Raw genomic sequence first — 26571 nt, forward strand, 5'->3', positions numbered from 1 at the left:
CTCTTGAGCAACATATGCTCATATCCTTAACCATCACAAACCCTTTTCCCCACACACTTTGTGATTACTGATCCCAAAAACGCATAGACGAATACTGTGTTAAATAATATTTCAGGCATGCAATACTCTTTTCTACTCTGAGATGAATGGATTTGAATATCAACTATTTAGGGGAAGATAAAAAAGATATGGCAAACGAATTATTATTCGCGACATAAACTACCTGACGTTCGCTTCTGCTAACGAGGCATCCCACGGGTAGAACCCCAATCGCTACCTGGCCATTCTGTGTGAACTAGTACCAAGTAAGACAAAAATAAAAATACATTTGTTGCTAAAATAAATCTGTTGATTAACGTAGAGTAACGTCCATATTGTATTTTCTTCAAATAATCCAGTTTATACATTGCTTTTCTAGTTATAAACGTATTGTTGTTCAGCTTTGGCTTGAGAACAGCCACATAGGGTCGAAAACAGCTTATTCTTAACATAAAACTAAGTAATAAAAACAGAAATTTTCCCATTTTATTATTAGTAGTTTCCGAGATTATGTTCTCAACTGCCTAAACGACTGGCATTGTTCAAGTTTATTTCTAAAACGAATGCAATGGATGATAATGATATTATTTTCTGTCTAATGTCAAATCCGTAACACACTCGTAACTTGTATAAACTGATTTGGAATTCCATCGCAAATTAATTATTTTGGTTTACTCTACATAACTCACCAATCAAAAATATGCCTTAAATTCATTTTTACCCGATAATTAGTGTCTATAAATATGTCAGATCTGATACACTTTGAAACTTGTCACAGATTATTGACACATGTCACATTTTTTTAAATATTCTTTGATTTTTGTTAGGGTGACGGTGATGTCGCAAATACCAAAACGATAAAGTAAATAGTAGAGGGGAGAATACATACGATAGTGAGGGAAACCGGCTGGAGTAATTGTTAAGTGATAGAAACAGTATGGACCATTATCAGGTGGTGAAAAATATTTTATAATAAAATATTTTTCACCACCAAATAACAAAATATTTTGGTCTCGGAGAGAATTGAAAGCGTACTAAAAATGCGTGCATCATTCACCTTCTCTCCTTACCACAATCCCTTACTCCTTTCCGTATTCAAAGCGGTCACACGTTATGGCCTTTAACTGTTAAAAAATCATGATTTTCAGAACGAAACATGGACGGATACTAAACGACATTAAGGCTAGGAGTCGTAGAACTATACTATTGTTTGGAAATTGACTACTGCCCCTCAATATGCACCCATTGCGCTCCGGGAAAGCCAGAATCATTTGTTTCCCAGGAGATAATACCTTCCCAAACGAAATCCCCCGGCGTTGTTTCCTGCGCCTATAAAAAGCCCGACATGTCCCCGATGTCGTCCTTCGTCATTTCATGAGCCGCCGCCGCGACGGACGAAAGGAGCGACCATTCGGTGCATCAGCCGAGAAACCTGAGAAGTACGTCACTGCTCGAATTCCCCGGTCATCGTAATTCAAGCGAGTCGCGTGCGGCGTGAGGCTTCGCAACGGGGGAGGGGGGAGAGCCATGCTCGGGTACATACATGCGCTCCGGGTGCATACATGCGCTACGGGTGCAGCAAGTTGCAGGAGGACCACCACCCGTGGACACTCGGGGAAATCGAGATAGCTAAAAATCAATCAATGCCTGAATCGATAGCATGGTATAATTCGCGTATATTTATCAGTAACAAGCAAAATGATTCACTTCATATCACATTTAATTCGACCTATAAACAACAATTATTGATAAAAATTATGCTTGGATGAAATTGCAATAATATTTTACCAAGATTGGCGGAGATGGAGACTGGTCGCAGACGATTTTAATTTCAACCCACTGAAAATAAATGAGTTAATTATGTACGTTTGTAAGGAAACTAATTAACTATGTTATCTAAAATATAACTCCTAAATTATTTGGAAAACTTCCATCTAATTACTCCCAGAAGGTCTCAAAAAACGGTGAAGCGACAATTTGATACATTGCGGGAATATTAAGTATCCTTTGTAGAATATTTCGAAAGTAGGCATCCAATTCTCACTTTTAAACCTTCATTAACTAAACGATTACTCATACTGTATCCAAATTTCACCGATATCGAACCATTAAAGACCGTAGACTGACGTACCGACTCAGGCCCATGATTACATGGGAATGATTATCGGTAGAATTCTGACGAATTCCCATGCTGTTACGGCCTGTCACACTTCCTAGGAAAGACGGAGACATGTCCCGCGAACGAAGGGACGCGACACTCGCAGCAGTGTCGTTCCCGGAACCGACGCGACGCGACGCCACCGTCACGCCAACCAAGGGCCATCGACAAGCGTGAGAATGACCACCCAACAACAACACCCAACCCCCTCTAAAATCTTCAATCCCACCCCCCTCAGTCCTCGTCCATTCATCAGAAAACGGACAGTGACGGATTTAGGGCAGTGATAGGAGAAGTATAGAAAAATGTAAGGCGACTCAATTGTAATTACTCTGTCAAATTTGAAATAAATGCCAATCACAAATTACTCTCTGAAAAAAATAATCGGTAGAACTACAGTCACGATAATTTATAAACTAAAATTATCAGTAGGATAACAATTACTTTCTAAGTTTGCACTAAAGTCTGCAGTGTTTACTCTATTTTGTAATAATTAATCGATTAAAATGTTGTTAAATGCAGTTTGTTTTATTTCGTTAAAGTCGTTATGTTAAGATATTAAGCATGAATTGAGTGCTATAGTGGAATATGCTGTCAACGTTTTTTTTTTTCAATTAAATTGTATAATATAGGGACTAAGTCAGACTCTTAAAAATTTATTTTATTTTTTAAGTCCCTCAGAAACACGTTTCTCTTCTATAAAAATTTATTTTCATATTGTAACCAACGTACCATGCGCTCGTTTTACAAAAACTTGAAAGTGGAAATATTGCTTATGGACAATTCCATTTGTGACAGAATTACCTTCAGAGAAAACTATGCAATAGGATATTTCGATAAAATTGTAACATGCAAAAATATGTCGAATTCTAACTAAGCATGGCCAAAAAACATTTATGAAAGTGATGCTCATGTACAGAAACAAAATAAATTATCGAAATACCTTCTAAATGTGCCCAAAATTAACATGTGACGGAATTACTGCCAGATCAACCTCCTAAGTGTAATCCCCTATGAAAAAATTGTATAAACCTGTTTCAAAATTTTATACAATTTATGCAATTGCCATGGCAATGTATATGATTGTATAAAATTTTGAAACAGGTTTATACAATTTTTTCATAGGGGATATTTCAAACATCTTCAATACTCTGTGACTTGAATAATAATTTGGTAACTTTTAATAAGGCTCTGAGTAATGTTTCAAATACATATTTCATAAAATAAAATCATTTAGCTGTAAATTTATCAAGATAAAATATCTATCGCTTAAATATTAATTTGAGAGATAAAGATTACATTTTCATGGAAATGTCTTAATATATAATCTAGCCAACTGAAAAATAAACGATTCTCAAGTAACAAATGGCAGAAAAAAAGTATATGACCTTACCTAGTGAGCATAAGAGGCCGCAGGCCTTTTTAGGGGAGGTCTGGGGTGGCAGAGCCCCACCAGCGAGAAAAAGCGAGTATTTTTCTACATAGAAGCCTTTACCCTCGTAATCGAACTCGGTAATACTAAATATTTTCACTATGACAACAATCGAATCCACAACTAGAGATTCAGCTGTATTTATTTACACATTAAAATCCTTCGTTAACTGCCTCCGTCAAGATCGTCTATATGTAAATTTTAGTCACTATCAAATACCAAATATATTACATGACACTTAATATTCACTGGTGTACTCGTAATACATTTACCTTTCATTTTAGTTTTGAAGATGATCTGGAATTAAAAAACGGATGTATTGCATGGCCTTTTTCTGAAAGGTTCAAATTCAGACTTTCTTGATAGAAATAAATTAATGCAATATACCCTGATTACAGTTTGTTTCCAGATTTTTCTATACTCGCTCCACAGTTAAGGAAGTGCATATTTTGAACGACAGAAAGCGTAAAAGGGCATCTATTGAATTTAAGTCTGAATGCAACATGCAAGAAACCGACTGATAATGTATCGCATGAAGCCTAAATTTCACCGAAAACAGTTATCTTAAATCGAGATGTGCCCACTCGATTTAAGAATTCTCTTATGCATTTAACTCTTAATCAGGCACCAAGAATATTTTCTTAATATAAGAGGGGCTCCTAATTGAATTGTAGCCTCAAGAAAACATTTTTAAATTAAGATCTCTTGAACTTGAACGGTGTCCTACCTTCTAAAATCAAGAATCGTCTAAAGGGATGGGTCATATTTAACACTCCTCCTGTCCTGTTCCCAACGTGTGAGCCGTGACATGCAGAGCAGTGAGACTGGACTGCGACAAGTGCTCAACGCGATGAAGGGGGAGGTTATATTATAAACGAATAATTAGCGAAATAAGGTATTTCGTGGTTTGAATTAGCAAAATACGGATGAAAAGTGCATGATAATAACTACGGGACTTGGCGCTCGGAAATATTCACGCCAATTCAATATTCACCTTTTCCGTACTAATTTTCCATGATCGCCGTCATTGCCCTGAGGGTACTGGAACCTCACCGGAAGTGCTTCCTGTAGCTAAATTATTGCTATTATTCCCATAAACGGGCCTTTGGGTGGACGCCGAGTATTAATATAAGGGGGGAAGGACGAAGGGGAATCCGAAACTTCCTTTGAGATATTCCCTCCTCACCGACATACCCTCGCGAATCCAAGACAAAGCCGTTGTCACATCTCACACTTGGATGCCTCTCAAGAAGAGAGCAGATACAACCGTGACGTAGACTAATGAACAAGGTGCTTAATGTGTAAAGAAGTACGCCAGTTGTTGGTGGTAATGTTTTCATAGTGAAAATATTTAAAAAGGATTTTGTATTTGTAATATTATTACAAAATTGAAGATGATATCAAATATACCTCAAAATGCTACGGCTTTCTGCATAGCTACACAAGCTTCGTTCTAGACGACTGCCGCAATTTTTTAAAGGTTTCAACAAAAATTTCTCCGACATTAAGTCACCGCACCACGTGTATGGCTTTCACTTGCCTTTGTTATTCCAGCCGTAATCCGATTGGATTTTTTTTCTCCGAACTTTTCCGAACGGAAGACTCGGAAACTTCTCCTTGAGCGTAAATCTCTCAGGCTGACAATGGGTGGCGAAGGCATGACCTCTCCCGGGTGAGTTACGTGCTTCCACCCCTGGGCCAAGAGCGGTGGGGGAGCGAGTGGAAAGAACAAGTGAAGGGGGAAGGTGTGGACCCGCCCCTTGGATGAATTTGCTGGCCGGGCACAACGCTCCCCTCCTCCCTCCACCTCCCCCTTAGCTGGTTTCCTGGAAGCACGAGATACGCTCGAGAAAGGCGCAATTTCCCGGAAGGCCCGAATGCGAGATTTCCCCCCTCCCTCCGAGCATAGGTGGAGACCCCTTTATCTGGGCAATGTGACGAGGTCCACTGCAACCCTTCAGCTCCCCCTCCCAAGTGTCTCCGCTTGCATTGGCATGCAGCGTCCACGGCAAACAAGAGATACGAATGGAACGTAATCGAGATGAAAACTAAATTTCCTGCTGAATTGAGTCAAGACCTCCGCATACAAGGTGTGTCCAGGAAATAACGGTAATTTAAAAAAGAAAACATTTATTTATTCGTCTACATTAATTTTGTCGCCTTCAAAATGGCCCCCATTAGACATTATGTACTTGTGCCAGCGCTTCTTTCAATCCTCGAAACCCTTCTCAAACTCGATCCTTGGCCTTTGGCTGTGTCAGCAATTTCTTTTAACGCTTGTAAAACGGAGGCTCTTTAAGGTTCTCTTAATTTTTGGAAATGGAAAAAGGCATGTCTGGACCCATTTCTGGTGAATGCGGAGGCTGAGACATCGTTAAAGTAATGCTGTTGGCCAAAAAATCACGAAGGAGCGATGAAGTGTAAGCCGAACATCGCCGAGCTCATAAAAACACGAAGAGCCTTAGCGACTGCCGCAGACAAATTAAACAATAAACACAGCCAAAAATGTCATCATACTAAAATAATAATAAAAATTTTGACAATCGGACTCTCCAAACCTGTGACATTTAAAAATTCCCGTTATTTTTTGAACGAACCACGTAAATTGCGGATGCTTGAATGCTTTTTTTTTCTCGACTCCAGCGCGAAATTCTGATTACGCCGTGTAAACATTTCTTCCTTGGCTATATTGTGTTTGTTACTTCCTGTTACCTTCGAAAAAGTTTATGCAACGTTCAGCATGCCTTCCAAACTTTCCTTTACGCCCGGGTGAATCAGTTTGCTTATTTTAAGTTCCCTTGCAGTGCACGCGAATGGGTGGCTTATTTTCAGAACACTGCAGAGGTAAAAGTTTTGCGGCATAAAAGCCATTTCATATACTAACCACCCATGATAAAAAAAAACTGCAAAAAACGACCAACATTAAAACAAAGTTAAAATATATCACATAGTGCACGATAACTAGGACGTGGAATGATGCCTATGTTTTTCAGAGGTGCATTCTCTCTTTCTCAATTCACTGCGAATTATTATTCAATACTTCATCATGCGTGATGATAAATATGTTCACAAAGGGGATATAGTTAAATATGCACAGACAATTATAATAAAGGAACTATACTAACAACGTAACCGAGTCAAGTCATTGTAATAATATTATATTTTAATGCCAATCAAAGCATAACATAAAGTTAAGGTAAAATTATAACTGTACAAAATATAATCATTGAGAAAGGAGTTCGTAGCTTACGAGCAAAAAGTAACGATCTAATTTTCTGGAAAAATTTTCAACCTAAACAAACCGAGAATACCTAAACCTACCTATTTCAACCTAAACCGTTTGAACAAATACCTACAGTCAAGCATTTAATCCGGGACAAATTAAAACACTGAGACAAGAAAACGAGTTATAACTGATCGTGAATACCGAAATTTGTCTCCCAAAAATATATTTTGATGAACAAGAAACGCGAGAAAATGATTCCACTCACAGCCTTAACGTTAAACTAGCAACGATGAGCCGAATTAATTCCTGTATTCACACATTATATCAACATTTCCTCCTTAAATGAAGCACTAATTCGTGGAATCGGGCCAATGAGCGAGATATAAATCATGTTTATGATTTTCATTGGAAAAGGAATCTGATGAACCGAAATTAGCTCCGGATATCGTGAAAGATACAATTTAATTTGATTTCCCTTTACTTTTCCTTTAAATTTCTTTCAAAACTTTAAATTAGCGTACGTCATACATTGGACAACAACATTGAAATTTTATTGGAGTTAAAAATTTACACCAAACTTCTCAGAGTGTCTACATTTAGCAAAATGAAACTAATTTTCAAATTCTTGGACATTGAGAGTTGGTAAGCACATAAAAGGCAACCCCAATGATTACGGTGCCCAGAGGAGAACCGAGATCTTTTTATAGATGATAATAATAGCTCCATCGCCACTCTAAATCTGCTCCTATTGTATTCAATAAAAAGCTAAAGATTGTCACAAGATGCTAAATTTTGCTAACAAACTTAAATGTAAATTATATAATTAATGCAAAATAATATGCATTTGAAATTTTCAAAGTCTCTTTAAGATGATTAGATTTAAGTACAATTTTACTGAATCACGATGATTTTCTACGAGGAGATGAGCATTCTCTGCTGTTTGTATCTTCAATTTTAAAATGGCAGTGTTATTTGCACATTTCATTAAGTAATATTGTTCTTTTGCAAATATCTCTGTTTTTCATAATCATGGAGTCAAAATGAAGTAGCAGCTGCTTATTGTACGAATTAGGTATAATTAAGGCTATCTCATTGCATAAAATATAAATAATGAGTTAATGCACGAGGCTGCTCTCGATTCTAATCACTAAATTATTTGAGCGGCTTTTAGTTATCACCATGTGCTTCATAATGATAATGGTACCTCAATATTTGGTCTGTTATCTTACCCGAAATCGCAATATATTACAATAATTTGGTAAATTAATTGGAAAGATAAGTTTTGACGAAAGAAAGTCTTCATTGTTTAGTCATTTTCTCATTACATGAAAATGAGAAAATGCCCCCTTTTCCTAAGTTAGTGACGTCATTAAGTTCTAGCTCATTAAGTCGTTCAAAGTGACCCGATATTTGGTGGAAATAAACGCTAATTATAGTGTTTTTGACAACGGAACACAGAGGACGGATGTGCGCGGCCGAAAAGTAGCGGAGAAACGGTGATCTGCTCGACAACATTCAGTGACGTCATGAACTTTTCAGCGAAAGGTTTAAGGCCGCTGATATTTCGTCTCGAATAGCTCGAGAAGTAGGTGACGGATCGGAAAAAGTAAAAATGCGGGTATTTTTATTTTTCTATCACTATGACAAAAATAAAAATCGTGAACGAGCCCATTATGGATAGCATTGAAACGCAACATACAATGAAGGCATTAAAAACGGAATTAACGGCAATCTCTTTCGTTCATGATCGCACTACACCTCCACGTCTCATGAATAACTAAACAATTATGTGAGAAATGCAGCTAAAATAGAAAAGAAATCGTTCATTGATGGCCAACTTCACTGGATACCTTAAGTGCCACTCACTATGAGGCCTATCGTGAGCAAAAAATCATACCATTCCCCACAGAAAAATTGGGAAAAATCCGAATTCGGAGAAGTATGAGTTAAGTGGGCCTCCGACGCGGCGGCGATGCCCTTCCTCGGTACGACACAGCGTGGAAATATTACAGTGAATTACTCTCGCCAAGGTCTTTGAAAATGCCTTAAAATGATTATGCATAGCATGAATTGAAGGACAAGTGGTCTTTGCTTGATTCTAAACGCTACTACAACCAAGCGATCTGGATTGGTAGACAACTAAAACAATAACGAAAGACCACGTGTTTTCAGGGCATTGGAAAAAATAGGAAAGTGCGCTATAATAAATGGAAACCGCGCTTTTGGGTAAAAATAAATTATTTGGGTGGAAGAGAGGGTCAAAATAGAAGAAAGAATGTTTCCATGTCTATAACAGAAACACCTTTAAGAATAGTCTGGCTCAAGTTCAACAATTTTCCCCCAAACACGAGCTCGCTCTCATCTCATTCCCCTCAACTTGTCAACTTTTCTACGCCCCTCAGTCAAGGGCACTATGTCGAGCCGAACGACCGCAAGAAAGTCACCATGCCCCCGAAAAGCTAACCTCTCAGTTAAAGCTCTTACCATAGACTAATAAAACTGTTGCGAACGAAAATGACATAGAGGATACACATTTTGAAAAAATGTCGTCTCCTATCTCACTTGAGAGCACGACGGAATTAGTCGCACAATTTGGTTAAAAAAATAAATATGATAATGCAGGTAATTTTAGCCATAATGGTATACCTAAAAAACTAATGTAGTAAAATCAATTGAGATAAGTAATTAAAAAGTATTTCCATTCTCTTTGCCTAATTTCCTTGGCTCATTTTTACTATTTAAAAAAAAACAGGAAAGATTCTTACGTCTCCGACTACAGCGAGAACTATGCATAATTTTCCGTACATTACTTGGAGACTATTTTTTATTCATTTTTTCACCCAAAACAATAATATCACGTAAAATCTGTGAATATATCCCAATATCTTAGCATGAAAGCAATATGCATTACTACGCTTAGGAACATTGAACACTATATATGCTACAAATACGAACGCATAGTTTTTAATGATTTTTCGGCATTTTTAGAGAAATAGACTGAAAACATCCTTTCCCGTGTAAGATCTCGAATATTTTTGCAAACATGAATTATGGCTTTAAGCTTTAATTGAATAATCGCTGCCTCTGCCCACGGAGCATCACGCCCCTGGTGGAGGTAGTGTGCGCCCCGTTTAAGCTCGTTTCACACATGAACGATTAACCTCTTCACACACGCCCGGTTCATTTCAGGTTTGTATCGGCCACGATCGGGGTAATAACTTACTCTACTACTTTATTTGCGAGTCTATTGTTATTTTCCAGCTACAAGACATCGTTATGCTTGTTATCAATTGCTATCTGTGACACTGTATTTATTGTGTATGAGTGTTTTTGGAGATATTACCGCATCAAGTCTCAGGAAAATGTTAAAATTACTCCACTGTAGCTCATTTAGGTAACTAAGAAGAATTTTCAGTGATATATCACACAGGTATTCCTTACCTATGGGGAGAATCAGGCATAAGTCAACAAACGATACTGAACCTTGCATTTGTGAACGCCACGCTTGCGTTCTATGCCCTGGGCATGAATCGCGCATTTTTTTAAATCGCATGAAACAGATTCATGACATGGGGGTGTTCAGTAATATTCGGCGTCTATCAGGTACCGAAAATATACCGCACATATCGGACGGCACCGAAAACGAATCGAAAACGTACCGTGCCGCATGGGACCGTATGTTTGTGAAACAAGCCAAAGAGGACTACGTAGGCACGGAGGGAAGGGGATTGCAAGAGCTGCCATCGACTGCGGGAAAATACCTCCCACGTGGCGAACTGATGACCCCTGGTCCGCCATTCAATGAGAGCTACGAGAAGAGGACGGTTGATCACTCGAAATCAGTTTTTCAACACTCCCGAGTCATTCGTACGAACCGTGAGTTTCCTCGTAAAACACGCATTTTATCCGCGTTTATACATTAAAATTGTCGGGTATGCACTCTTGAGTGCATATGGACAATGGAAATAACCGACTACTGTGCATGGGACCGTGTTTTAAACGGCTGAATCCGAGATCTCGTAATGGATCCATTGGATTCGATCGGCTGGATGCGACGACAGAGTGTGTTTTCATGTTAGTCATATCGATTGGAAATTATATTTCAATTAATTAACTGTCCAAAAAGTAGGAAAAGTATCGGGATTTTCAAAAGCTTCTATTTATTATCATGTCATGTGTTTATTTCATTTTCTATCATAATATCGAAGTAAGGTCACCGTTGGTATTGGCCATTGAATTCTGCGCAATTACTTCGAGCACTCTTGTGTATATATTTACTCTGAGAATGAATGTTGTACATGGTTACCGACACACGAGTTTTCATCACGGAGATCAGGAAATTCCTCGCTAATGTGTGAGTATTAGCGTGTAATCGCAGACGATATGGCCATTTGACCGATGCTCATCGTGCACTAGACTGTGGACTAGAAATGCATCGGTAAATGCAGTGAAATCAATACGTGATGAGTAGGATGCATGAGAATATTCTCGTATTCTTCCGGCAAAAAGTGCTTCCTATACTGGGTGGGAATTATATTCAGAAACTTAAGGCCGTTTCATAGAAAAAAATTAGCTATAAATTATCCTAAGGGAAAGGTATTAAGGGAGCACCTGGAGAGAGTGCCCGCACGTCAATGGTGACGCTTATAGAACGAATAAGCCGAATAAGCCTAGAAGGTGACCCGAAAATTAGCGTGGTGTCTGGCCTATTAAAGGTGAAATAAGCGAGGAAGTCTAGTTACGCGCAGTCTCTCAATCGTTTGTTTACTTTTTTCTTGCGCTTGTTCCCCGTGTTTTGTTCATTTAAAACGTGGATCGTTGAAGGAGGCATCTTGGGATGAAAAATAAGCCGGATATATGATATATGGAATTGAGAAGTGACCTCCGCGGAAGATACCGACCCAGCTACGAAACCATCTCAAATCTATTTGAATACTGTGTTTGCGGTTAGTTTTTCGTAAGAATGACAGATGGCGTCCAGCAGGCGTTATTTTTTTATTAATGCCCCAGAGCCATTGAGCTCATTTTTCGTCTAGTTCTTCCATTATTTTTTTTCCATAAACCGGCCTTCACGGTATGTTACTCTCTCGAGGAGTGACCAATTCAACTTTAACGGTTCGACAAATCCCACCTGTGGCTCCAGAGAGAGAGAGAGGAAATTCCCGTCCCTTTCGCGAGAGCAGTTAGCGTTTCTTTAAATCGACGGAAATAATGCCAAGGAGTCTCCTCCCGTACCCCTCTTACCCACATGACCCAAATTTAACGGGTCACGCTCTTCTCCCGCCTGCCCTGAGGCAAAGGCCGCCGCGTTGCCCACTTCGAATGAGAGCCACATGCCGAACAATATGAATGCGCCATGCGCGCGAGGACGGAGGCGAGAGGTCTTGTCTATTCGATTCGGAATCCATAGCGTGAGCGGGTGGGTGGGGAGAGGAGGAAGGGCGGGAGGAGGAGGAGGAGGCGGCCTCAAGAAGAAGAGAAATGGAGAACGTATGGAAAGGAGAAAAAAAAAGAAAGCGGCGTGGAGCGTTTCCGTGGCGTGCCATCTGTTGGCTTCTCGTGGAGGGAGGCTGAATGATTTCCAGGAGCAGCGGCCATCGCATCGCCGTGGAGGGGAGGGAGTCGTGTCGGGTGTGGAGGCGGGGACGAGCAGATCCCTGGAGCGTGCAACAAGCGGACGGAACCGAGTTCAAGCAAAACCACATCCACACATTTAAAAATTATGCCTTTTCAACTAGCATCTATGCATTGCCCAATCGGCCGGTTAAAATATCTTTACAATGAATTCTACACTCGAGTGATATTAATCGTATTTCCAATGCCCACGTCATCGAATTCCCACATAGAATTTTCTTCTTCGGTTCGTTGTTAAAACCCTATCCCATTCATAAAATCCGGTCTCTTTTTCCATGTAATTCATTAGAACCAATTCGGTTCTACATAATTTAGAAAAAACGTTAGCAGTTATCTTCCGGCTAAAATAGTTTCACAAAGATTTCCACGAACGAAATATATAACGAGTCACCTCAGATAGAACCAATTCCCATAGTGAAAATCCTCCTTCATTACAACATTATACCGATTTTTTTCCTTCCATCAGTGTAAAATGTTCTCATTCTATCCATTTCTTTGAGAGAAGACCAAACCCAATAGGCGGGTTGCGGAAGGTGTTAGAACACCAGCTGTCAACAAATAAAAAATGCGCGTACGAAGGTCGGCCTAGCATCTATTAAATTCCTTTCAACTTCGGCGGAAAAACGATATCCAATTCCTATTCGTTCGACAAAATATATTTCTTTCCATTTCCCTTCAGAGAAACCCAACGTGCTTAAATCTAACAATGTCACTATGTCCTGTCTCCTTAGTACTCTATGCTCTATCCGAACCCTTGAGTCTCCCATAAAATTTCCAGCAATTCCCTATCCTCAACACACCTTGAGAGAGGAATGGAGAGGAATTCTTGCTTTTCCTCTCCATCCGCCATCTTCATCCCTATGAGTCTGAATAAATAATGAAAAGATTCCTCCATGCCTTTTTCCCGAGGGAAGGGGGAGACAGCGGGAATGGAGTTAAGACGACGAGGTGGAGAGGCGTCAACTGTTGAGAGCAAACGACGCACAATTGCACTCAGTGAGCTATTTGCGAGTAAAAGCAGACACCTGGCCGCCAAAAATCGAAGAAGCTGTGGGAGGGTGATCGCTTGAACAAAAGGTGTTCGAGCTAAAGCTGTTTTCGTGATTTCTTGACAGAGTCCGGGAAGGTTTACATAAATTCCATCAACATTTTATCAGTTGGCTTACCAGAAATATGCTTTCATGAATTATTTTTTATGTTAATCGATTAAATTAATCTCTAAATAGCATACGGTACGTGTGTACTTTCGGGAACATCAAGGACATGTTGACATTTTCCAAAAAGGATTTCGCGTAATATTTCATTAGATATAGTATTGAAGTTGGCGTGCTTTGCTGAAAAGATCGAACTTTAAGCCCATGAGGTTTTCTATTGAATTTACCAATCTAGGACACATACAGCCATCGACAGATATCCCTGCACACAACCTATCACGTATACCGCATTTAATTGATACATTGATCGTAATTGAGCGCTTCCTTGTCTTTAGTATAAGGATGTTGTTCAACATTAAAATATTTTCGGTGGAAAAGGCTTCTACTATCAAGAAAATTGCTAAAATTTTAGTAAATAATACAATAGTCACCTAGACGTTATTCATAAGTCCGATTGACCGCGATCACCTCTCCATAAGCGATAGTGCTGCCGCCATCGGAGTTTCCCATTCGCGAATTCCGTCCCCTAATGAAAGTTTCTCCTTAAGCGAGGAAATGAACCAGAAATCTTATGACGTCATTTACTCATGAACAGTGAGCGGCAAATTTCGGCGTGGAGGAGAATAACCAAGGCAGTGTCAGATTAATAATTTGGTAAGGACTCCCCTACCTCTGCATACGTATGGTCCCCATCACCGCTCAGTCGCTTGTTTCGTCGATTTCATCCCCTCCCTTGATTAGTGAGTGTACGATCAAAATGATAAACTCGAGCACAGAGATCGGCAGAGTACCAAAAATAAAAGTAAGTGAGCTCCGTTACATTTAAAAGTTTGTAAACAGTTACAAGTACCAGTTAAAATTTAAAAAAGAAACTAGTTACCGTTAGAAGTACATTTACAGCTACTTTTCGTAAAGCCTTTCAAAAGCTGCAAACGAGATTCATACAAGAGAATCTATTGAAATGTTTCTTTTAAATACCAGTTTAAAATGAAGCTTTTGCTTGATACTTAAGCAGAGTTACGTGCTTATAAATAATTCAGTCCGCTTAAAGTTTTTGGCACCCGCCAGTTGGAAGTGTCGAATTGGGAAATATGTTTACTTTCATTAAGAAAATGATTATATTTTACATTTATTATTAAAGGAATGAGTATTTTTAATAAAAAATACATGAAATATTATTATTGCTGGTAGCTAATTGTAATTAATTTACTCAGCTACTCTTCTAATCTTCATTCACGCAAACAGCTGACAGACAAGTTTAATTTTGAATATGAAATCGTCCAGACGAACAAAATATACGCTTGTGTCTCTCCATTTCTAATACATATACTGTGCATTGTTTTACTTTTTAATTTGTGTAAATTTTCCCCTCTTCCCCGTCCCTTCCCTTGCTCTCCCTGCAGGCACTTTTCGAGAATTGGCGGTATCACATTGGATCCTTTTATTGATTCAAATTCCATGAAATAGACGTGAAGGTTTTATTACGTATCCTCACCAACATGTTAATATGCCGCTGTCACCTTGCGCGTTAAAGTTAAAAAATTAGCCTAATAAAGTCAAAGTACCGGCCCTGAGAAAGACACTGCGGGCTGCATCGTACAAAACTCAGTGTTGCGGTATCACGATTGAATAAAAATTATAGTGCTATTGTAAGATATTCCAGCCAAAAAATCCAAAAAAATCCAAATAAAAATCAAAAAAAAATTAATAAATATATCATCCCCTCAATGGCTTTTCCGGCACTGATTCGAGGGCCGGAACTACGGCCGGCCTCGGGATGGCGGCGGGATGAAGACCTCGTCAGCCGACCCAGGGGTCGTGGGTTCGTATTCCGCCTGCGTGGGAATTCCTCCAAACCCAGGGTTCGCGTGAATATGCGTGTCCAACAACTTAACTGAGAGAGAGGACTTCCGAGACCGAAATTCGATTGATTGATTACGTGGAAATCAGTATAATTGCAAAGGATCGATTGGCGTATCGACAAGCGGCGGCGCGACCTACGCCACACATGCAGCGAGCGGCGCGGCGTCCGGCCAGCGAAGGTGCCGACTTGGGTGGAGAGGAGGAGGAGCGGCAGGTGCTGCGAAGGGCCAACCCCCTCCGCCTCTCTCTCGCGTGCCGCCGATTCGCGCGGGGACGCGCACTCAGATTGTCCGCGGAAGCCGTGAAAGGGACCGTCAAATGGATCGAGGGTGCTAAAGAGGGGGCGCAAGTGTGTTATAATGGAGGGAGGGAGGCCGGGGATTTGGACGCTACCCAAGGAGGCGACGACGGGGAGGGAGCCCACACGGGGGCGGGGGGGGAGGGGGCAGGTGTGGGGGGAGGGGAGGCACAGGAGGCAATCCGAGAAAACACAGGCACGCATCAAGGCGCGCGCGGCGCGGCGGTTGTCTCGGAGCGATGATGCTCGGATAAGTAATTGCAGTGGGCTCCACTGATGTGGCCGAAGACGTAATTAGCCTCTATAACAAAACTAATTCGATAATTCCCTATTTTTATAATTTTCATCTATGTCTACATTCTACTCCGCAACCCGCCTCAATAGGTGTTTATCGGTCGGGTGCTATGACACCAGCCGTAAAAAAATAAAGTAATCGCTATAAGGAAGTTCCGCCAAGCATTTATTGAAGTCCTTCATTGTTCTCGGAAAAGAACGAATTCCTATGCCTATCCTTCCGCAAAATATCTCTCTCAACTAAGTGTTTTTTTTCGCACCTGGAAATATAGTGAGGTTCTAATACGATGTTCTCCGTGTCGCTACCAAAGAGGTCAATTCTCAATTTCTCAAGCAGTCTGAGCTTAGCGCTTACCTTCCGAGTCTCCCAGCCTAATTCATTTAACATCTGCGAATCTCAATTTTAATACTTTCATAAAAGATTGGCATCTCGCGAATGTCGCACCAAATCCGTCCAGTATATCAAAGAACTGATCGGTTAAACAGCTCTACATCGCTGGGGCTGCACAGGTAGTTTGTGCCCCTACGGGATGTTTATACACGATCGGGTTCTTGAAGAGGAGCGAGGAGGCCTTATGGATAGTACCTCTTCGACTATGATAAGAACTAAGATATTACCGGCGAATGCTTTGGAAGAAGAGGTCTCGGCTTTTTCGTCCGTGCGAAGGTGAAAGTGTATCAATATTTCGTTGACGCAATCTGCCTGAATATTTGAATGGCAAACAAATTCAACCCGAATGTGATACTTGACTGCGTAATCGACGTATTTCACCAGGGCACCCGATGGGAAAATCGAGAACTCTTTCATCCTTTATGTTATAGATATTTTGAAGCAGATGAAGCATTTTTATACTCCAGGAGCGAAAATCCGTATATTGCGAGAATCCCTAGAGAAAGGTGTAGAAACGTTAAGTGAGAAAGCGAGGGATAATTGACGTTGACGCAAGCAAATTAAGTCCAATACGTCAGAGTTTCTTTCAGATACGATGATCACGGGTGCAAAACATGGTATTTTTCGCCGAGGATACCACCTATTACAAACTGAAAGATCATGTGTAGACGTCTCTCAATTCTAATGTATTATACGGCTATCGGTCACCGTCTATGAAACTATTGTGTACTTCCAAATCGTCCCCCGCCAACATCCAAGGCGAGAATTCCCCGAGGGGTGGGCGGCGGTCGCGGCGGACGGCGACACTGCTCCCCAGGACTACCATCACACGCACTACTCAGGGGTCACGGCGCCCATCAACTGAATCTGAGGTCGGGAAATCGTTAAAACGGGCAAAAAATTCCTGTCTCTTTCGACCGGGAAAATGCGACGTGGGTGACTAAAAAATGCATACCCACGGAAATCGTTCGCAGCGACTCGAGGAGTTGAGGTAGGTAAATAGCGGAGCCAAGGACGAACCGTTTGGGCGCCTACGTCACGGAGGGACGGCGGGCATCGAGCTCCAACCCTCGGACACTGAAGCCCTGGGTCTTGTATCGCGCCATCGTACACCTCCACTAACGTTAGCGCTAATTCTGGTCACGATGAGTGGTATTTTCACACCAAACTCAAGGGCTAGGTGTTTCCAATTAATTTTGAGATTCAAAAGACACGTTGCTCGCCAACATCGCAATTGGAGGCGTGCGTAAACACCACTGTCCGTGGGGTGGGGGCGTGAACGGGGGGAGCGGGGGCTATCATGTAGGTATCCAGCTCGGGGCGGGTGACGTCAGGGGGACACTCACGGGGCTAATGGTCCGGCGTCCCTCGCTGTGCAGCGGCCGAGGATCGCCGGGGGTCGGGCGGCCCGCGGCAACGGCGGCGGCGTCGTCCTTCGGGGGCGGCGGCGGCGTCCGTCGGGGGCGGCCGGGAGGAGCGGGGGCCGCACTCGCCGGGGCCGCCTCTCGGGGGACACAAGGGGCTCCTCAGAGCGGACGGTGTGCACAGGTGGAGGCTCTAGGAGACGGCGGGGGCTGCTGTTGCTGTGGCGGCGACTGCTGGCCGGACGGGAGCGGAGCGCGGCGGCGGCGGCGACGGGCAAGGCGACGTGCGGGGCGCCGTCGATCGACTGAGCGGAGGAGCGGACGGACGGCGGGAGGCGCGGGTGCGGGGGGTTGAGCCGCTCTCTCCTCCCGGCGCGGGACCACGGCTCGTCCCGGAAAGGAGGAGGAGCAGGGGAGGGAGCGGGGAGGGGTAAAGGTGGGAAAGAGAGAGCGGGGACGGTGCGCGCATCTCGCGGCGAGGGAAAGTGGGGTGGGCGGAGGCGGGGCCATTAACAGTAATACCGTCAGATGGGGCTGATATGTGTCCGAGGGTCACTCAGAGAGAGGTATCGTCCAGGGGACTACACACAGGAGGCACCTGTCCGTCCCGTTGATTTTTGTTTCCTCTTAGAGGGACATTTAAATCTGACCCGGGACCCTGGGACTGAAGGAATATTATAGCCACCTCACCAACCCGATACTCAGTAGCTTCAATATACTATCGTTTTCAAAAGTATGTAGACACCCACGAGCCCCACTTAACTGATGTGGTAGGGTCGGTAAAATCTTGTAAGGTTGGCCTGCATCTCTCACCAGTACGCCAGTAATAGCCGACGAGGACGGACGCGGGGGCGACCGGGGTAGCAAGACAGGAGTCAAACTACAAGCTCAAATGCCCTAGCGAATAGAATGCACTGGGGAAACTCACGTCCACGCACAGGGTGCTGTTGTTGGTCGGAGTGTTTTCTAGCGAGTTACGTGGCGAGGATTTCCTCTCTTCAGATTCATGTTTGGACTCACCGTGAACACGGAACGTGTATGTGGCCCCGTAGCTGAGTAGGATTACTTCACGCGCATTTGATGCACTGAAGTTATGGGGGGGATTTGAATCTGAGCCAATTGTATTTTTTTATTTTGTGATAGGTCAATTGATAACATCAGCATAATAGATATAGTTTACTCGATAAAAAAATTAACACCGAATTTTTTAGCGACTAATTTCTTGACATAAATGACTCAATCTGCCTTAACACATTTATTTCAAGGCAAGTTTATTCAAAGAGTGGAAATAATCAGGGAAAGTGGCAGAGGTTGTATTTTATCCTTGCTACTGTCAAATTTCCGTTGAAGAAATGGATGATATCCATTTATTGTTGTCCGATCGGTGCGGTCTGGTCAGGTTGGTTGGTCGGCTATCTCTGAGGCCCCCGAGGTTACATAACCAGTTATTATGCGAACTTCAGATTTATCTTGATTCTTGCCGATAGCACGGCATTTTTATACAGTATTTGTGAATTATTTCTATGAAAAAATCATGTGGATCTACTGAGAAATTAACTGCGAGGGCACGTATAGTCGTCGGAAAGAAAATTTTCAAGAACAATTATTTCCAATCGTATTACTTACCAACAGGAATCAACCGTTCTGAATGACAAGCGATCGGAATAATTCCAACCATTGTCAAGCTAGTCCAAAGACCCCTCCACCCAGAGAGTTTCAAGGATGAAGAGTCAATGGTTCGCCCTTGCTCACGATGAAAGCAAACATATCCTCGAGGTCTGTGATCAGCAGTTATGGCTTTTGGACGAGTTTACACCATAGTTCACACGACGATCAAATTCTACGTCTCATAATGACACGCCATTGTAAATTATTGTCAACATCTTTCGAATTTTTCGGAATTTCGTTCTGATTTTTGTTTAAAATGACTAAAGTGAAACTAAGCATGCACCTACCTGGGTAGATATTTAGAAATAGGATGCAGGAAAAAGAGAATGAATAATGAGAAATTATTCTCTTAATTTTACTGACGGTAAATTTTGAATTCGTTGAATTCGAATCAATGATTCATGATGCAATGATTACGTACCTTTTCTGGAAGAGGATGACATTTGTTGCTTTTTCCAAAACGAGAATTGGACACGATTTGGCTCTCACTATGAAATAGAGCATTCGACATAAATAGCTGGAAACGATTCTTTGTTAGCATCTTAGTTCGTTATAAATGAAAAACAACCAAATCTCCGGAGAAAGTTCAACTCTGGCAACGCGTGGGCGAGAAATCAAAAGTCATTCCGAGTCCAGAGAAATGAGAGGATAGAGGTGGGAGCACAAGATTGTTTTCGATGAGAAAGAGGAAAGGGATTTCTCATTTTCTTTCACCCCAGAAAAGCGAAGGAAACAGATAAACGGGTTGAGGATATGGCGGGGGGGGGTTGAGGAGGGCGGGGTGCAATCCCAGTAGATGACCGGGGCGACACTGGATGAGGGAAGGGCCCGGGGCGTCGGCGGCAGAGGAAGAGAGGAAGGGCCCCGGGCTGAATCTGATGTGGACCAACGGACTTGTCGAGGATCGGTCTTCATTTCGGGAGATGTGGTCTCCTTTGCTTGCGGAGGGCGGTCGCCTGCTCTCTACAAATGCCCCCGAGTCGACTCGCGAATCGAATGGCCGGTGGTGGCAGCACTGTCATCGGCGGATCGGTAGCAATCGGCAATGTATATATTGCATGTCGACAACAGGTCCATTTTTTATTAAAATGTATATATATAATGTAATATATAGATAGAGTTTCCTCGATATCTGGAGTCTGAAAGCTTGTAAAATAAACTGGTGTTACCCAGCAGGATTTTATTAGAGGCACGTAATCGTTCTGTCTCGATCAAGTAATTAATTTCATGCGGTACAATTTATTTCTTGTCTGCAGTAGTAGCCGTCGATGGGTATGTGCTCCAGACAGATAAATACAGTAGGAAACCTCATCATCACTCGTCAACAATCCTAGGATTGGTTTGACGCAGCTCTCCACTCAGTTCTCCTATCAGCTAATCTTTTCACACCTAAAGGAAACCTCATGCGGTTAAATTTTCTATCTTGTCAGCGAAGAATGCCAGCATCGATTCGATGTCTAAAGGCCGTTTTACACGGGGAACGGAATTGCGCAGGTGAGAACTGCATTGATTTATAAAATGGCGTGGAATTGTGGGAATGCATGAACGAAGTTAGAACAGGAGCTATTTTGCCATCTCACGTACACGCATTCTCGCATGTGTTCTATAGCAATTCACTGCTTTACACCACGCCATTTTGATTGCGCCTTCGCACGTACGTCAAATTGTCCAAGTACGTGCCCCGTGTAAAACGGCCTTAATGAAACATTACACTGAAGTATCATTTGGGAAGGTGTAAAAATTCTTCTGATGTCCCCGGATGGTACCTGAAAGTCACCGCGTATCGGATGCTATTTATGAGAGATTTAAGTCGATAAAAAATTATTTCAGTCAAAATTACTTCATTATATCATATGTGTTGGATCAAAATTTATTGAAAGCTATCTTATAAAATATTGATAACATGAATCGCAAACTTCTCGAACACCGTTATAACGTCATGAAAACCACCTGCGCTCTTACAGCATCATTCACGGAATCACCTTTCCATAGATTCATATTTCAACCGACAGGTGTCAGACACTTCGCTTGGATTCGCGAATAGGTCTTCTTACACATGGATCAGCAGTATAGGTCCTAGAGCATTGGCGGCCACAAGGTGAATTCAAAATGAAACCACGTGACATGCTCAGAGTACCTAAGTAAGAAGAAGGGCGATTTTCGGTCTCTGCCCGTGCGACCAAGGTTAAGATGGTAAGCGCAGAGATCAACCTATGATGACTCTGATTAGCTGTTTACTACTATTGCGTTTGTTTTCGTATTTTTCGAAAGGAAATAATACTTTATTTAACTGTAACCACGAAGAACGAATTTACCATGATTTTAATGTGATGTGTAATCTAGTTTCCAGTACCTCTTAGGCGGTCTTTTTCTTTATACCATAGTAATACCGAAGTTAGAGGGTTATTGATATTGACCTTACTTGTTGGTCACTGCATAACCACTTTGAGTGCTCTTTTTTAATGTTTGAGGCATAAACTTGGTCTGGCTTGTGGCTGGTAACGTTTTATAACTTGATTGCGCCGTGCGCTTCTAACTCTAGGTCTGTGGAGACCGTAAACCTAACAACTCGCGCTTTGAATACTCAAATGCTGCACGTTGCAACGAGGTTATTCGTCATGTCCTCCCCTGGCTAGACCTTTGATATCTGTTGCATAGCACGAGAGACATATCTCCTCCACTATCACGACGTAATGCTCCGCCTACTTATTCAGGGTGTAAAACTTCACTCGAGACATTTTATTATTCATTCTTAAATGAGTGTAAACGAGTTGGAGGGTTTTTGAATTTGAAGGAATGAGTGCGAGGAATGAAACCAGTCCGTTCTTCACTATTTCAGGTATTCTGGATTGTAAAAAAGACTGAATGTATCGGATTGCATGTTTCAGTGATGTAAAGAGACCTTTTCGGAATGATAGGGGGGATAATCCTTTCATAATAAATGTATTATGATCCGGGCATGAGGCCTATATCAAAATAATTACAACATCAGACGAAACGACATATGGTGAACGAGCCAATTAAATTTTCGGTGAACAAAATTCGACTTTATCGCCATTCGAATCTGGACATTCACGATGAAATTACACAAGTGCAATACAGTGAAGTATTCTTCCGATTCAAATTTTACAGGAGGTTTCCCGACCAAAGAGTTGAGATCGTAAGTAAATACATACCTCTACTGACTCTAGCCGTGTTAATTCTCATTTTCTGACGTACCTACTACTCAGTTAAAACATATCGCTATCACCGTGAAATACTCAGGATAGTTGGAGTGGACCTTTGTTAACTTCCGACTACAATTAAAATATAAAATTTTGAAAAAAAGTTTTAAAAAATGAAATAAAACTGCAGCAAAATTTTTCAAATTTGAAATAGGGTAAAATTAGATAAAGGTCTACTTCATAATATATGCTGAAATTTTCAAGAAACAGTATAAGTTTTAAGCGAGGCATCAAAAAGGCCGACCGAGTTGGATAAATCGCCTCAACGGCGAAATTGATACATTAAGACACAAGAGGGAATTTGGATATCCAGGTTCGATTCCCCATCAAGTGAAATTATTATTTTTCCGCAGCAATTTTATTTCTTCAACCTTAAATGTGAACTTAGTCCAAAAAATAGCTTTTTATCGATTCGTATGACCACAGACTATGCTAAATGATTGGTGATATGCTTTTTAAAAAACCATAGACACTGATGTATAGATTCCGTTTGTCTCCCTCAAATATGAGGAGTTAAAATAAGAGGTAGGTAACTTTAGCAACCATTGGGAATCGAACACGGTCGCTCGGCGTTCATTCCATTAATTTGATGGTTTCGGGCGAAACTTTATGGAATATTTTCCATTAATTGTTATTAAAATCACGAAAAGTTGTTAATTTATATAATTTATCAAAATTCTATTTTAAAAACCATTCAATAAAATATGAGCTGAGAGAAACGTGATAGTTGCATCGAAAGTGTTCATGGCACAAAAAAGGAAAAAATCATTTTTACCACGCCACATAAATAAATAATATCAATCAATCTAATGATATGTGTATTAATTTTTAAATAAAATTTAGCGTGGACTATGCGCCATCTATCATTGATACGCAGAAATATAACAGCAATCAGCCGCGCGCAAAGGATTGAAATTAAGTTGAATTGTTTCTCACCCACATCAATGTCTTTGACGGACTTAACTTCTGTATTCCCTATTAAATACACGTTAATTTTCATTTCGAGGTCTCTCCTTCCACGATTAACGGTTAAAACTAACAAAACACAGGTGGAAAGTGCATGGGAAAATCACGCCAATTTCGCTACACGTTAATTTTGCCGCTAATTCACAACCGACCAAACCCCACTCCAACTTCACCAGGTGCCACGCTTATGTTTTCAACGAACACTACCATTGACGGTACTGCAATCTCACCTTCAGTGCTCCGTACAAGTGATTTATTGGTAATATTTTCTATGAGTCGGCCTAAAATTTGAATCAGAATGATAAAATCAAGCTTTTCATTAAGGCCTGGCGGCGATATTTCGCCCTGTCCCACTCGGACAGATTACGCGCATTTAGGAGATGGGGTGGGGTAGGTGAATAGGCGGTTGTAATTAAAATAATCAGAGTGGCAATAGCGTGCGAGGGAGGGGTCGCGGGAGTGGGGGGTGCGGCTCGGAGCGCGGCGGGAAAAGTGACGGCGACACGCGCGCCCTGGGTGCGGGGAGCGGCTGCCCCTCCGCGCCGCTCCTTCCCAAAAAACACACGAACCCCCCCATCCCCTTTCCCCGCCGGAAGGGGCGGGTGTGACGTCACCTGTGACCCTCCTCCCCTCCCTCCGCCCTCCCCCCCCACTCTCTCCCTCCTTTCCACCCTTCCCGAAAAACACGCACCCTCGCAGCATCCGAGCACAGCCGCGTCGCGACGCGCGTGAAAAACGCGCCCAACCTCCCCCCCCTCCCCTTTCGCTGGAGCGACGCACGGACAGGCGACTCTTGAAATAAGAGAGGAAGAGTTGATTCCATCGCACACGGGCGCGCCGTCTCACGTGTAAACACATTCACTCCTTCATTAGCAGGCAGCTCCCTCCGTCTGCTGCTGCCTCTGCTCATTCACCACTCTCCGCCAATCTCCTACACCCCACTTCTTCAATAGGCCCTTCCTTCGACATTCTCCTGATTCCACTCTCATCCCTTCAGTTTTTATTTCCTTCAAGATTTCCCTCCTTCAAAATTCTCCTGATTCCACATCCACCTCCTCCAGCATTTACTTCCTTCAACATTCTTTTCCTCCATCATTCCCTTCCTCTAGCATATATACCCCCTTCAACATTTTTCTCATTCCGCATTTCATTCCTTCAACATTCCTCTCATTCAGCATTCTCCTTCTTCAGCATTCCTCGCCAATATTAACGTTCCCTCCAATCGGCATCCGATGGCACTCCACCCGTCCATGACGTCCCCTTCATCAGCCGCCTTCTTCAACATTCCGCCCCTCCGTCAACTGCTGCTTCCTTCACCAGCAGACCTCTCCCGAAGCAACCCCCTCCTTCAGACACACCGCCTTCAGCACTCCTCTTCTTCAGCAGTTCCCCCGTCGTGTACACTCCCTAGCACTCAACACCTCCGCCCCCCCCCAGTCCCTTCCCTTCATCAACACTTCAACTCCTCCTCCCTCGAAACGGCGCCCCTTGACCTCCCCCCGCCCCTTGCCCCCGCCACGGAACGAGAAGTCCTCGAGAAGAGAGAGGGCCTAACAGGGGTGGTGGACAAATGGCGACTCATCCTCCTCTCGCGAGTGTGTACAACACGCCCTCGCCCATTCATTTGTTTCATCCCGGCTTGCTCCCATAATTGCACGTGTGCCCGCTGTATTGAATTCCCCATTTACCATCCCCCCTCCCCCGCCCCTCCACTTTCTCCCCCCCCCCCCTCGCCCCATGCATCCACATGCTCTGCCCCCAAACCGCCTCACTTTTGCCCTTTTCCAGCGCTGCCCCCTCCCGCCCCCACCCTCCTCCTCATCGCACGGTGAGAGCGTGTGCAGAGGACCACTTGTGACTCTCGCCTCCTCAAACGGACGAGCTAAAAAAAAAAATGGCCCCATCCGCTCTCTCTCTCTCTCTCTCTCTCTTTATTCCTTCCCCACAACTCTCACCCTCACGCTTTCTCTCTTCTTTTCGCGAGCGTTGAACTTGTTTCTCATATCCGCTCACTTCACCGACGGGCACTTCCCGTCACGTCTCATCGGGGTCTTTCGATCCCTCGATAGTGCGATGTTCGACATATCGATCGAACAAACAAGTCCATATAAATTTGCCTTGCGAGTCGTCATCAACCGCGTGTGGCTAATCCCGGGCGACCGCTATGTTATTATGGTTCCTATTTCATAAATGTTATTTTCAATAATCTTATTGTATCATGAAAATGCCATTGCTTACAAAGATTTATCTGCTAGTGTATGCACCAAGGCAAAAATTTCTGGGTTATTCTTCTTTGTAGAATAATATTCCATTTCTGCAGATACGGCAATTTCTGTTTCGCTATGACGGCGTTGAGATTCTCCCATCTTTCCCTCCCTCCATGTGCTTTCCCCTGGGCTCTCATCGCGGCGGCGGCGCCTCCTGTCTCTCTTATCCTTCCTCTCCGTGTACACGGGCGAGTAAGTCTCTGACTTGGTTCCCGGACCGATCAGGTATATCCCCGAGGGCCCACCCTGCGTTCCCGTAACCAATGTCATTGTAAGCAGATTGATAAGTAATTTAGGACTAGATTAATCGTTCACGAAGTTTCTGTCTTATACTTATAATAGCTAAGATTGGTTTGACGCAGGTCTCCATTCCGCTCTCCTATTTGCTAGCCTTTTCATAGAGACGTATACTTCCCCTTTCTATCCTGTATAAACTGTCCAAAGTAATTCATTCGGGGCGGTCTCTTGCCCTTCTTCCCTTCCACCTGTCTTTCTACGATTGTTTTTATCAGGCTATCATGCCTCATAATGAGGCCAACTTAGGGTTCCCGTCTCCCCCTAAGGGTTTTTATAAGACATCTCTTCTGTACATA

At 42.5% G+C, this 26571-nt stretch overlaps 1 protein-coding gene across 1 annotated transcript in view; it reads right to left on the reverse strand.

The window, feature by feature from the left end:
- LOC124168711 (translation initiation factor IF-2-like) overlaps positions 1-26248 on the reverse strand; it is a 148622-nt gene extending 122374 nt beyond the window's left edge. Inside the window, exons 1-2 of the mRNA XM_046546980.1 lie at positions 25950-26248; positions 17836-18219 (exon numbers count right to left, since the gene is read on the reverse strand). Of these exons, the coding sequence (XP_046402936.1) occupies positions 17836-18219; positions 25950-26248 (683 nt within the window). The remainder of the gene's footprint in view (positions 1-17835; positions 18220-25949) is intronic.
- Between the last annotated feature and the right edge of the window lie 323 nt (positions 26249-26571).

This window comes from Ischnura elegans, chromosome 1 (assembly GCF_921293095.1).
Source record: "Ischnura elegans chromosome 1, ioIscEleg1.1, whole genome shotgun sequence".
Lineage (NCBI taxonomy): Eukaryota > Metazoa > Arthropoda > Insecta > Odonata > Coenagrionidae > Ischnura > Ischnura elegans.